This window comes from Fopius arisanus, unplaced genomic scaffold (genome assembly GCF_000806365.1).
Source record: "Fopius arisanus strain USDA-PBARC FA_bdor unplaced genomic scaffold, ASM80636v1 scaffold00197, whole genome shotgun sequence".
Classification (NCBI taxonomy): Eukaryota; Metazoa; Arthropoda; class Insecta; order Hymenoptera; family Braconidae; genus Fopius; species Fopius arisanus.
In genome coordinates, this window is record NW_011887936.1 from 88,367 (window position 1) to 101,583 (window position 13,217).

At 41.1% G+C, this 13,217-nt stretch overlaps 1 protein-coding gene across 1 annotated transcript in view; it reads right to left on the reverse strand.

Moving 5' to 3' along the window:
* The window catches only part of LOC105272523 (odorant receptor Or1-like), an 89,984-nt gene extending 77,896 nt beyond the window's left edge, over window positions 1-12,088 (reverse strand). Inside the window, exon 1 of the mRNA XM_011314691.1 lies at window positions 11,696-12,088. Coding sequence (XP_011312993.1) covers window positions 11,696-12,057 — 362 coding nt within the window. The 5' untranslated portion in view covers window positions 12,058-12,088. The remainder of the gene's footprint in view (window positions 1-11,695) is intronic.
* Window positions 12,089-13,217: the final 1,129 nt, after the last annotated feature.

Below are 13,217 nucleotides of genomic sequence, written 5' to 3' on the forward strand. Positions count from 1 at the left end.
CCCCTCGCAGGGTTACCTACCCCCTTGGCGCTACTGATTTAGCCAGACGTCGCGGGGTTATTTACCAAACCCCCGTATTGCGCTACCTATATATGAAATCAGGCTACCTAAGACCTCCCTGCGTCTGAGGACCTTTTCGTTACCTGAAAATTTTATTACACCCCCGGTGTGGTGGCTGCCCTGTAAGTAAGGCAGATTTCGCCACGAATTACCGACCCACCTACCAAAACCCCGGATAACGCTACCTAATGAGGGAAATAAGCTACCTAATGGCTCCCTATGGCTGCGGGCCAGTTTCGCTATCTAAATGTTTACCCCGCTACCTAACCGAAAAATATTCCTGATTTAAGGAATTAATCAGGATTGAGCTACCAAACAGAGTAAAGTGGCTACCAAACGACAGGATAACGCTACCTATTAGAATTAGGCCCTATCGACTAATCGGTAGGAATTAAAAGGTCGTATCTCTCTCTCTCTCTCGCTCGAACCCCTACGCTATCTCTCGCCTCTTGGGTAGGACTCCCTACAGTTCCCTATCTTTCCCGCCTACCCTGTACAATCAATTTAGAAGGTCTTTTGCGTTAATATTAGTTGAATATTAAGTTTAGAATTAGGAGTTTATATAAATAACGATTTTGGTGGTAGATAAAAATTAATTTTGGATCAATAGTGGAACATGTAAGGACAATAGCACTTGGTTTTTATTTTCTCCAACTCCCATCCTTGTCGCGGTGAATTCTTCAGTCTTGATTCGGGTTCTTGAGATTATTCCGATTTTGATAATTGATGCTCTCGTCCACGAATCCACCCCTCTCTCCACGACCCGCACACTGAGCAACCGAGCAGTCCCGTACCCTCGTACCTCCCCGGCTCTCGGTTTAGTTCATATGTTAGGAAATTCTGGGGATGATCAGTGAAAAATTGAGTTTTGAATACGGTTAGAGTTACGGTTATGGCTCGTCGATTCCGCGTAGCTAAAAATCGGCTGGCGCCCTAAGCACATTTTTAAGAATTGGAAAGAGCTGCTGATTACCCCCGGAGCTCGTTTAGATTTTTCGGTTTTGTCGTTCCAGAGTCGTCAGAGTTGCGAGAACGAAGGTAATGGTTTTGGCCGTGTTTTCGGTTATCGATTTAATGGGCTAGGGTTTTTGAGTATTTGCTGAGGCCATAGAGGAAAAATCATTACAGTCTCTAGCCATTTGATATGCCGTTTGAAAGGACATTAGATTCGCGGTCTGTGCATTATCGTTACATAAAACGGTTGCGTGGTCTTTACTGATCTGATTTTCTTTTTCTTTTAAAACACGGATTTTATTCAATCGCGCATCCGAATGGAGAGGAAATTCTGCGTTAAAACTACCATGACGGGTGTTAAAATGTCGTTCCAAGTTAAACGATTTCATGCTTGCGAATTCGAAGTCGCATAATAAGCAGAAGGCTTTTTCTCCAATTTTAGAGTTTGCAAATAAATTTTCCCACCTCAAATTAAAACTGTATTTACGGGACTTCGACACTGGGCTTGATCGTTCAATTTGGGGAGGCATTACATTTGCGGAATTTATTACTGAATCGTTAATACACAAAACAGTTGCATCTGACGATGACAACTGCTTTGCTTTCATGACACGAATTTCGTTGCCACGAGCTTCCGAAGAAAGAGGAAAATCAATGTCAAATTAAGCGTCACTATTCTTGTAGTGCCTCCCGATATTGAGCGATTTTGGGCACGTGAACGTTGTTTCACATAACATGCACACTACTTTACCCCTTATTTCACAACATGCAAAAGATATCTCCCACTCACCATTAAAATGAAACTTTTTTAATTTCTTACCCTGAGACTCCATCACAACTCACAGACAAAATTGAAAATTAAAAGAGATCCTAGATAAATTTTGAAGAAAAAAGATATCGGAATAATCTGCACTGGCACTTGGTAGTTAAATACACTTGTGTATCTCTCACTCCAAAAGAACAGACTGAATGTGGAAAGCAAGGAGGGAATTTTATGGAAAAATACTTGTTCCCACTTTTCCCAATTGTAAAATCGTTTTTGACCAATCACTGGGGTTAAAGCAAAGGAATTTATCCCACCCGCCATCCCGCTTATAACAGGCTACCTACCCTCTCAATAAAATCACCCTTCGACAGGTACGTCTTCGGGGTAAATTTAAAATTCATCGGCACCGCCACAGAGTCTGCCCTATTCATCGTTTCCGGAAAATTGGGGACTACCCCGAACCATATGCGCCAGCATTTCCACCTATGAACTTGACATCTCATAATTTGATATAAATAAAAAATCGTTGGCAGCCTACAATACTTTTCAAAGGCTTGCCTAAAACAAGTTTTGAGATATTGAAGAGGAATTCCACAGGAATTTGTTTTTAGTCAAAATTTTTTGGGTTGATAACACAAAAACAATTTAACGGAAACTATTATCAGGCTCGCCCGATAATTCTATTGAAAGTTCATGAGATTTCTTTTAGAAGTTTTTTTTCAATACAAATGTGCCACAGAAAGCGCTGGGTTTGAAACGAATGAGGTTTTTCCTTACATTTTAATCTATTTTTCATATTTTTTGCCGATATATGAGCCAAAGAAGACAACTCAAAATGATTTTACCATGAAAATTCGGCGAGGAAATTTCTCTCAAATGATTTGTATGAACGAATTTTTTTAACTCCATTTTTGGTATGAATCTATTTGTTCTTTCAATATTCATATTGGAACAAATCCCAAATAATTGTCTGGCAGACACTCACTCCACAATTGTCAGCCAGACCACATATTTTTGATTCTGTAAACATTTTTCAGTTACCTCTGCTCGATCGGTCTCTGCCAATAATTCTTATGCTTTTCTGCAGTAATTATTCATTTTCGTGATTAACTGGAAATGGATGAATTTTTAAATGTTTAAAAGTGGGATCGATATAATGAAATAAAGTCAAAACGTCATGAAATTAAGGAATTCAAATTTCTTCTTTCCTTGTGCCTTTTCACGGTAAAAACTCTTTCAAATTTTTAAAATACTGCTGAGGAAAGGTTTAAACAATATAAACATAAATTAAAAAATCATTTCAACTGTTTTTTTCGATTAATTTGCTGCCGAATTATTCAATTTGGAGTGATTAATTCAACGGAGTTTTATGCGGAAGTTGATCGAGGGAAAAATGATTAATTGATATTTTTTAAGAATGCAAAATACAGCAAGGAAAATATTCATATTTTTCCTTCAAAAATTCAATTTTTGCGCGTTGACTGACGTAACGGTACCCCCACTCTGACCCAACCATCGTGGTTTCGCCCCTCCAACTACCTGCACGGTACAATAGGACCCCTTATTTTATGGTCATTGGCCTCATGGGGGTTGGGAGCTAGGTGAGCCGATTGAGCGCACTTTGCCCATGCCTGGGATAGACTATTGCATATTCCCCTGGTGAGGCCGATTTGAAAGTCAATCAGCGCCTCCGAATAGTAGTCCGGGAACTAAAGTGCTATCAAGTGCGCATGCTCAGAGCAGTTGTCAGTGGAAGGGGAGAAGCATGTTTATCCGTGATCACCCTCCATTGGGTGATGCGCATGCGCAGTCAAGGGCACTGTAGTACTCGAGCTACTATTCTGAGGCGCTGCTTGTCCTACAGTACTGCCTCAGTGTCAACGTAGTGGGAACATAGGGATAGTCTATCCAGTTATATAGAGATCAGTGGGATGCAGGCATCAGGCGACGAGAGGAAGAAAAATGGAGTTTACTGAGTAAGAATCTCAGATCTGGCCTTCAAAGACTTCTGCCGGAACCTATGCAAAGTTCCTCTAAATCTCTTAAAAAAAAAAATGGCCATTCTGAGGTTATTTGCCACCTCCTTGCTGAATGAACAGCCGCTCTACGAGTTTGCAGTAATGCCACCGTTCCCCGCCCCAGCTTAAGCCCTAAAGGAGAACGCCCCCAGAACTCCCCAAAAAGAGGATTGGTATGCGACCTGCATTGCGGAGGAACTCCGCCAGGTGCAACTGGAGAATGCCCTGCCAACCCAGGAACCAACCGCGATCCCCACATCTCCACCCGCACCTTCAGCGCCCCTCGCGGGCCCCACCCAGATACTCTCCTTCCCGCCACAGCCAACCCTTGCTGCCGTAGCCAACCGTCCCATCATCGCTAATCCAGCCGCAATTCCGTTCACCTGCCATCTCTCAGATGCCCGCCACGAGAAGGTCAAGGATGCTGTGAGAAGGAACTTGCTTAGCGAACCCCCGCAACCCAATCCCAGAACTGCACCTCGTGTCACCCTCCTCTCCCGACACGAGGAACCCCTTCCAGGGAGAACGCAAACCTCTAGCGACAGGCCAACCCTAACCCCAGCCTGCAGCTCCACTTTCCTTCTGCCCCCAATACCGCCCGAGGAGCCATCTCCAAGGTGCCCATCTGGGCTAGATTGGGACCACCCAACCCCAAGTATACCGCTACAGCTAATGAACGGCCCAGTACGAGTGGAGAGATCCCCAGCTGACCCCCCCCCCCCTCCCCCACATACCTCGGAGGGTCTCTTGAATCGCAGTCAGTGAATTGGCGGTTTTTGGTGTGATTGTCCCGTTCATATTCGTGTCTCTTTTTCCTTCCCTATTGGTCATGCGGATGTACACTGCCTAGAGAAATGTCCCTACCCTCCCGTTATATTTTTTTGGGCGAAACCCGGGGGCTGTGTGATTAGTTATCTCGCGACTGAATTAACGCGATCCGGTTCGCGTACAGCGGTGAACCGTATAGCGAGTCGGTAGAGATATCGTGGCGCGTACGAGTCTCTCGTCGCGGGATACGTGTTAGTTTCCGTTCTTCTTTGTTTTTTTAAATGTTCGGGAATCAGTTTCCCTTTTCGCGTGCCTCTCCGCCGGCGAACATCACCGATGCTTTAGATGGCATGTGCGACTCGAGTATTTTTGCTCCGCTTACCGGCGCCCAGGGCGGTCGCGAGGTGCCCGAGCGCCCGAGTACCCGTAGTGATCGCTTCTGGTTTTTTCGGCGTGGAGAATTTTGCATCCTCCCCCGAAAAGCCGCCATGCGGGAATGACCTTATGCCAAAGGAAATCGCACCCCTTTTTTGTGCGGGAAATTAGTGGGGGCCCATAGGGTCGCACTCGCGAGTTTGTGTCTCTCTTTCGGTGCCTTGCGGGACTTACGCTCGATTCCTATCTTTCTTGACCTTGTTTTCGTTGTGATTCTTCTTATACGGTTCGTTATATTTTGCGGTTCGCCGAGGATCTCCTTCCTCACTATTCTTTTCGACCTTTCTTTTGGTCTTCTATTGCTATCCCTCTTTCCCGTAATTTTGTACAACCTGTATACATTTATTTTGAAATATATCGACTTTTCTCAAGTTCCGTTAGTTCCCGTGAGTTAAGTTCCTTAGGCCCGAACCTCATTTCCAACTCGACCCACCCCACTCTCCGCAACTTCCCCCCTAAGCAGCGCGGAATATCACCACCTTTCCTCCGATCGTCTCATTTTAATTTACGTTTATGGTTTCGTTTCTGGAGGTTAGGTGCCGCTTTGGTTTTAACCCGGATTGTTGCTTCCGAGGAGAAAGAGCAACTGGCGCCCACATCGGTTTTTTTATTTGATCGGAGAAAGAAGGGCGGATAACGTCCGGTTTGTGTTATGGGAAAATTGGCCACGTTTCAATAGGTAATGAATAATTGATCAAGTACAATGTGTAATATGGTGGAGCAAGAATGAATAAATTTATTAGTTAAGACACGGTAACAACATGGATAATCTTCAGCACTGACTGCCTTCCTTAGTAACAAATATTATCTTATAGTAATGAGGGAAAGAGTCATTTCGTGATAATCACTATTTTCGAGGAATCACCCGATTACTTATTTTCAAAAACTTGAATCGACCTGAATTATTGAAATCTACCGTTCCCCTCGTCTTGAGCCCAATCTGAAGGATTATAATCTTCTAGTTTCCTCTGAAGGAACGTCTAGAGACATTGGAATGCTTAGCAGAACAAGAGTCACACATTATACGACATGAAACCACTTCCAGTCAAACGTTCAATCGTTCCTATATTTTTCCATCCGGATTTTAAAAAGAAGCTGTGTTAAGAGCCACGCGTAATTGAAGTCTAATTTCATTTATTACTTAACTGCTTTTTATCGGATATCTTGATATGCGGGATGTTACTGCACACGATACATTCGTCATGGAGTTTTCTTGCATATAATATTTTTGCACGATATATTTATTTATGTATTTTTTTCTTTCGATATGTGGATGATATTATTACTTGTATTCTTAAAAATATGATTTAGCAAACTTTAGCAAACTTCAATAGTTACCATCCTAGACTGCAATTCACTTATGAAACAGAGCAGAATGATAGATTACCTTTTCTTGATGTTTTAATAATTAAACAGAATGACACTTTCATTTTTGACTGGTTTAAAAAACCTACGTATTCTGGTAGAATTCTTAATTATAATTCGATGCATCCCATGTACCAGAAAAGGAACATTATTACTAATTTGACTGATAGAATAATCAAGATTTCTGATAGAGTCTTCTGGAATTCTAATTTTTCTTATGTAAAGAAGTTGCTGGTTTTTAATGACTATTCGGTTGGATTTATTAATGACGTGATTGGCAGTAGACTTCATTTTTTACTGCATGATAATAATAATAATTTGACGAATAATCTGATAAATTTTAAAAAGACTCTAATAGTTTTTTTTTTCATCTGAATTGACTGGTAATCTTAAATCATGTTGTTCTAAATTCGACGTTGGAGTTATTTCAACTAATAAAAATAAGGTAGGAAGGAGGTTTGGCACAACTAAGGATAAAATTGAGATGGACAAGAAATCACATGTGGTTTATAAAATTCCGGGTAGTGATTGTGATAAAGTATATATTGGACAAACGATAAGATATTTTAAAGATAGAGTGCAGGTTCATAAATATAGTGAAGAAAAACCGAAAACATATCGTTCAGGACTTTCTGCTCATGTTGAAAGTACCGGTCATAGATTTAATTTTAATGAATCAAGAATTTTAGGAACTGCTCATAGAAAAGAAAATTTAGACATTCTAGAAATGTTTTATATTAAAAAATTTAATAATAGGACTGTGAATTTTATTAATGATTGTAAAAAAATAGGGAACTGTTATTATAGATTGATTAATATTTATAATTAGTTCATCTGTTTTATGTCTTTGTAGTTTTTTGAAAGAAAATATGTTTGGCGCCATGAATGTCTGTTGACGTATTATAGTGATATTTTGTTTTTGTACCCTAGTGCTAATGTATGTCAGTTTCTTCTGTTCCATATTGATAGCAACAGGTATTTCGCTTTTGAATCTCTATTTTAAATGGATAATTAATAATAGCTTACAATATGATTAATTAGTTTTGTATTTTAATTTTTAACAGAAATAAATATTGCCTTGATGAGGAATACACATAGTGTGCGAAACGTTGGCAAAATTCAAATTAATTCATTTAATTTTTGCAAATTGATGACCGTTAATGGCCCTGATGGAAGGATTAATCATTGATGTATTTTGAGCCGAACCGATGAAAAGAAATCGACTCGGACGTTGGGGGACTTCAGTCATTCTGCCAGGTACTGCTGATACTGACTCGACTTTGTGAGTCCCGCCACCGAAATTCCTCGGAGTAGCAGAAATTTCTTCATGATCATTTCATATGGGGTTTTCCAAGCAAATCTGCTTGATAACTGATTAAGGTGCATAGAGACTAGATCATTCGAGAATTCTTCCAGAAAGTATCCAGGGGAAATCCTCTGACAAGTTTTTGGTGGGTTCTTTCAGATTGGTGGATGTTTGAGATTCTCACTTCCATGATTGATTCTCAGACTCCACGAGAAATACAATCACCTACACTAATGCAGTTTTCATATATTATAATAGAATGTGGTGGGATTTCATCGATGTCTATTGGAGCTGTAACTGGAAATAAATCGCGAGACCATCAAGAATGTCCTCTAAACTTTTCTCAGCACATTTTCTAAACGCTTTCTCTTTCCACGTGATAAATCCCGGCAAACACTGTAACACTTTTCCCGGACCTCGTGCCGGATAGTTATTACCTTCACCCGTTCCCATGCTCACATCCTAAACATCCAACCAAGTTAATGTGGGCACCACCTAACTTTTTAAGGGCCAAAAGCTAACGAAAACCGTACGAACCGGAAGGAGGGTGAGGCAGGGCGGATGCCTCACGCGAGGTCCGTAAACCTCCCAATTCCCGAGAAGTGTCCTAAATCCGAAAAACAAAAGCACGAAGGGCCAGGACGAGGGGGGTTGCAACTCGTCCTCGCGACAACACAAAATCCTAAATCCGTAAAACCAAACCCGTGAACCACACCAGCCGGGGTGTGATCGTAAAACTACCGGCAAGAGGCTGAAGCCGATGACGAAGGGAACGGAAGCGGGAAGACCTGGGGTCGCTCAGGATGCTAGGTCATGGAAAGAGGGCCGGGGTCCACAGATACGCGAGTTCAATAACCGAACCATAAAATAAAGAAAGTTGCGAGACTAGACTCGGGACACCGAGAGCATACTTGCGGGAATCCGAGTCGCGGAGGGCAACCTATAGAACTACCTCGCTGAGAGCGCGACAGAAGATAGCGGAGTGCCGGTAGGCCGAGAGCGTGGGGATTAACTCTCCCCATTTGCACACTATCGAGAGCGTGACGGGCCCACTAGGATAGCCCCAAATATAGAGAACTTACCGAGGGAGAGGATGGCTCTCACCCAGAGAACGCCACCGGCGGGGATATGGCTCTCACCTAGAGGACACCACTCGAGGAGAGTATTGCTCTCACTCAGAGAGTGTTACCAGGGAGAGGATAACCCTCGCCTAGGGAACGACGAAGACCAATGCAGGGCATTGGGAGCCTCCTAAGGGCTCAGAAGGTAGCTGCCAGTGGTCCGCACTGGGAGCCAGCCGAAGCGGCTCTGCCGAGTGAGTGGGCAGTGTCGGCAGTAGTGCCGATGCCCCCGTAGTCTCGACTACGGCTGGGTGAACTGCCGTGTGCCGGGACGTGCTGCCCTCGCCGCAGGTAGGATATCCCTGGCATTAGCCTCTCCTGGAGCAGGCCGAATTCGAATGTCGCCACTGACCCCTTCGAACAACCCCTTCGAAGGATCAGCCGCTCGAATGCCCACCCCATCTAACATGGAGCGCTCATACGCCAGTATGAGTCCTATGCTATATGCCAGCAAGTCTCGTAGGGGAGCTGGGAATGATTCCACGTGTCCGCCCTGTGCTGTTGTCTGTCTTTAGGCTTCCCAACACCCTAAGTACTTGGGCCCCAGTCCCCACATCCCTCGACGATTCGAGTAATTCCCGGGAGAGAGTCGAGGTGGCAGAATTTTAGAGAACTTGACCCAAAATTTAGTTTAATGTGCGGGATTTCCAAAAATCCCGTTACACACAAAGCACAATCTAAACACACTTTCCCTTAATTCTTCACAATCATGACTGCTTTAAACGCTCGCTTATCAGTTAGGCCGTACTGATCGGTATCTTTTGAGAAATCATGGGAACAGGAATGACGCCTTTGTAGGTAAGGTAAGTCATGAGACCTGACCACGATATAATGAACCCGAGCCGACGAGTTCGTTGATAGAGACAGATCACTTCGATCATTCGAAATGAATATGTCTCAGAGAGAATCAACTCCTTCAGCAATTAAACGATTTATTTAAACAAATAAAGTTTTTGTCTGAGTCCGTAGATATTAGGTATTATAAGTTACAAGAAGGTTACTTAATAACTCGTCGTATTACTAATTGACTTCGTCTGACGAGCTGACCCCGTGGCAACGAATTCACGAGTTTATATTTCATCGTGGATTCGATTGCAACGAGTGTTTTCTCGTTGTTTTACACCTGGAGACGCATCGGATGACTTCCCAGGTGCCGTAGCCATTGGCGGCATGAAGTGCCGATTCTGCACCCTAATGAGCCACATTATGACGAATATACGTTAAGATTATCAACGATTATTCGGGTCAGTTTATATTTCATCATTTTACGTTATAACATTGTCTCTGGTTCAATATACCATGTTTGTGGATAATATGTGCCACTTTAAGTGTTCTCATATTATCCAGATCAGATACGGGCAACCTCCAGGTAGCTCGGAGCAGAGTCATAAACTCGAATTAGAAATTCAATAAAGTTTATAATCATGCCAATTATAAGAGTCCTAGTAGGATCATAGTGGGGACAGTAGTGGGCAACCTCATGGTTAAAGTATCGAGGAACGTCCCATGAAACATCTGCCAAATGGTAAAGCAAGAAAAATAGCCGCCGCGATTAATAAAAAATAAAAAAATCCAAACCTGAACAAAAATATTTTCTGAATAGAATCATGTGTGGATTCGTTGAAATTCTTACACCTGTTTTGTTGAAACCTGAATGAAATTTGGAAGACGAATGCGCTTGATTTGATCATCTCTATGGATTAATTAAATTCTGCGAAGTTAGTTTTTTTTTAAATATATTTTTGCCCATTTTTGGCGAACTTCAATGCTGCTCAATGGAAACCACAGGAAACCGGTGGGCGTATTCCGTCAAAAAAAATGATTGAAGGGCGGTACAGAGCAATATTAATTAAAATGAATCTACCAAGTTTACTCGAAAATAATTTCAAAAATACGTACGAAAGCCTCCACTGGATTGAAGGAAAGTTATAGGGAATGCTACGTGGTTCTTTTATTATTTGTTAGTAAAGTTGGCAGCTCCCTTTAATTGATATCGCTCTTTCAGCGCCCTCCAATAATTTTCCCTCTATTTTGTCATAATTTTATATCAAATTTTAAGGCATTTCAACTAAAACGATGAAATTTCAACAAAAGTAAGCATTCCATAAATAGTCCATCACTGTGGGAATCAATTTTATTTCTGGAATAAATGATTGCGGGAGCATTGGAACATGACATTATCAAATTTGTTCGTCGCCTCTGAAATTTAACAGGCTTTTTTTGACATTATATTAATAACATCAGCTTTGAAAATAAATAAAAACGTGATGCGAATGAAAAAGGAAAATTTTCAAATTTTCGACGTATTTCCCCGCTTTTTCATTTCTGTGTAATTTCTCCTCTTTTCCTTTTCTAAATGGTTACCCCCACTTCGTTTGATTTCAGAGTAGGAGAAGGGCCTTTACGACCCTGGTGGATCAGGCCCATCACCTGATACAATGGGCTCTCGTGTACCCTTTGTTACGCACTAATAGAGGTTGGGAGCACAACTTGCTCTCATAGCAGAGGCTGCACATGCCTGATCCAGATCAATGATTAATTGTTTAATGGTCTTTCTTAATTGTTAGGTATTTCTGGGGCATGACAACGAATTGTCATTCTAGAAGGTATTTTTAATTACTGGAAATTACTTCATCATCATTATTTCCCCCATCACTGTTATTAATACTTTCCATATAGAATTTCAACAGCGGTTTTCAATCCAACTTCATCACGTTTTATTTGATCGTAAATTAATCTGGTTTACCTAAATCAACTTGTATTTGAAAAGAACAAACCGTAGCTTCAACTTCATCATGTTCTAAAATTTCTCACAAATATGATGTGAACGGGAAGTTTCATTTCACTGCTTATATGGCATTCGTGAATGGTATTTTTGTACTACAAAAATAACAGAACATACTTAACACGACGATTGCATTCTTCTTGAATAGCTCTCTCTTCTGTTCCACGGCTCCGACATAAATTATTATCAAGAATTGACAATAATTGTATAAGCTGATTCCTTTTTATAAACAAATTGGCTGTCTTACAAGACGTGTTAATTACAGATACGAGCATGAATGATGCATTAATGAATTCACTAATTTCACTCAATGAGCGAATCGTATCTGCAAATTCCATTAAGCAGTAAGAATAAAGACAGGAGACAACAAAAACACTGTAACAGTCATAAATACACTTCTTCAACCCGGTCGACCAACTTAATGGTCGCCATACGCCACAGAATGTGAAGAGACCAAAACTAAATGGTAATACATTCATTTCAGCTTTAAATAATCGGAATGGTTTAAAGAACAAAAATCAACTGAACGTATGATAAGAAACTATCAGAAGTGAAGAACAGAGACCCAAGTAAAATGTTCGTTCAATATTAAATGAGACAAGAAGCTACTTAGGTCTGGTTGCGTGTACAATACACAAAATTGGAATATAGGAGTAGACTATAGCCATAAACACAGACAATTACGCAAAATCAGTAGGTAAGATGATTTGTTTCTCGGGAAAAACGAAATAGAGAATCGGCATGAAATTATCTTTTGCCATGTCAGCGACGTACGTGGTGAAGGCGGTTAGAAAAATATCTCCTTAGTTTCTTCGTTGAGGTATTGGAGAATGCCATGCAAAAACAAGTGCTGCGGTTTACTAATATAGTCACTCTATTTTCATAACTTGTTGTGATCATTTTATGGACGGTTATTCATCACTACCTGCTTCTCTTTATACCACTTTAGTACCTTAATTTCTATTCCTTGAAGGTAGTGCAATAAGAAAACAAATGCAGAACGGTTAAAAAAACAGATGACGACAATGCCTATTAGTAGCTATTAGTCCTCCACTTCTTAGAAAAAAATAACTCCAAAATAAGTCCAGATTAAATGGAGAATTCGCTAACCATTATGACAACCTACTATGACTAAATTAATAATATATTGCTGGATTAACTCTGTGTGATTCACGGTGGAATGGTCGAAAAGTATGAACTGAATTTGTCACAATTTAGGATACTTTCGTTCATTGATCTATTCTGGAGAGGGGCCATTCATTCGAAACAAGATATAAAAGTCTCTTCAAACCAGAATGGAATTCAGATCTCTCTGTTTTGAAATTAGTTTTGTATTAAAATGTTGAGGCTCATTTTTTAGACAATTCTGCTTCATTCCATGAAATTGGTGTAATCGGAAGATCGGAAATGTCCTTCTCGTCTAGATTTACATTTTACATAAAGTTACGCATAATTGCCCGTGAGTATTACCGTTGGAATGTGGTATGAGGATTATCTCTTTGCGATAATCTGAGAAATGCCGTATTTCATTCAAGTCCGCCGTGAAAATGGATAATTTTCTGGGATTCGCTCGTGAGAAAGGCCGGGTAGATAAAACAAAGAAAGAAAGAGAAACCACGTTGATCGTCGGTAAAGGTAA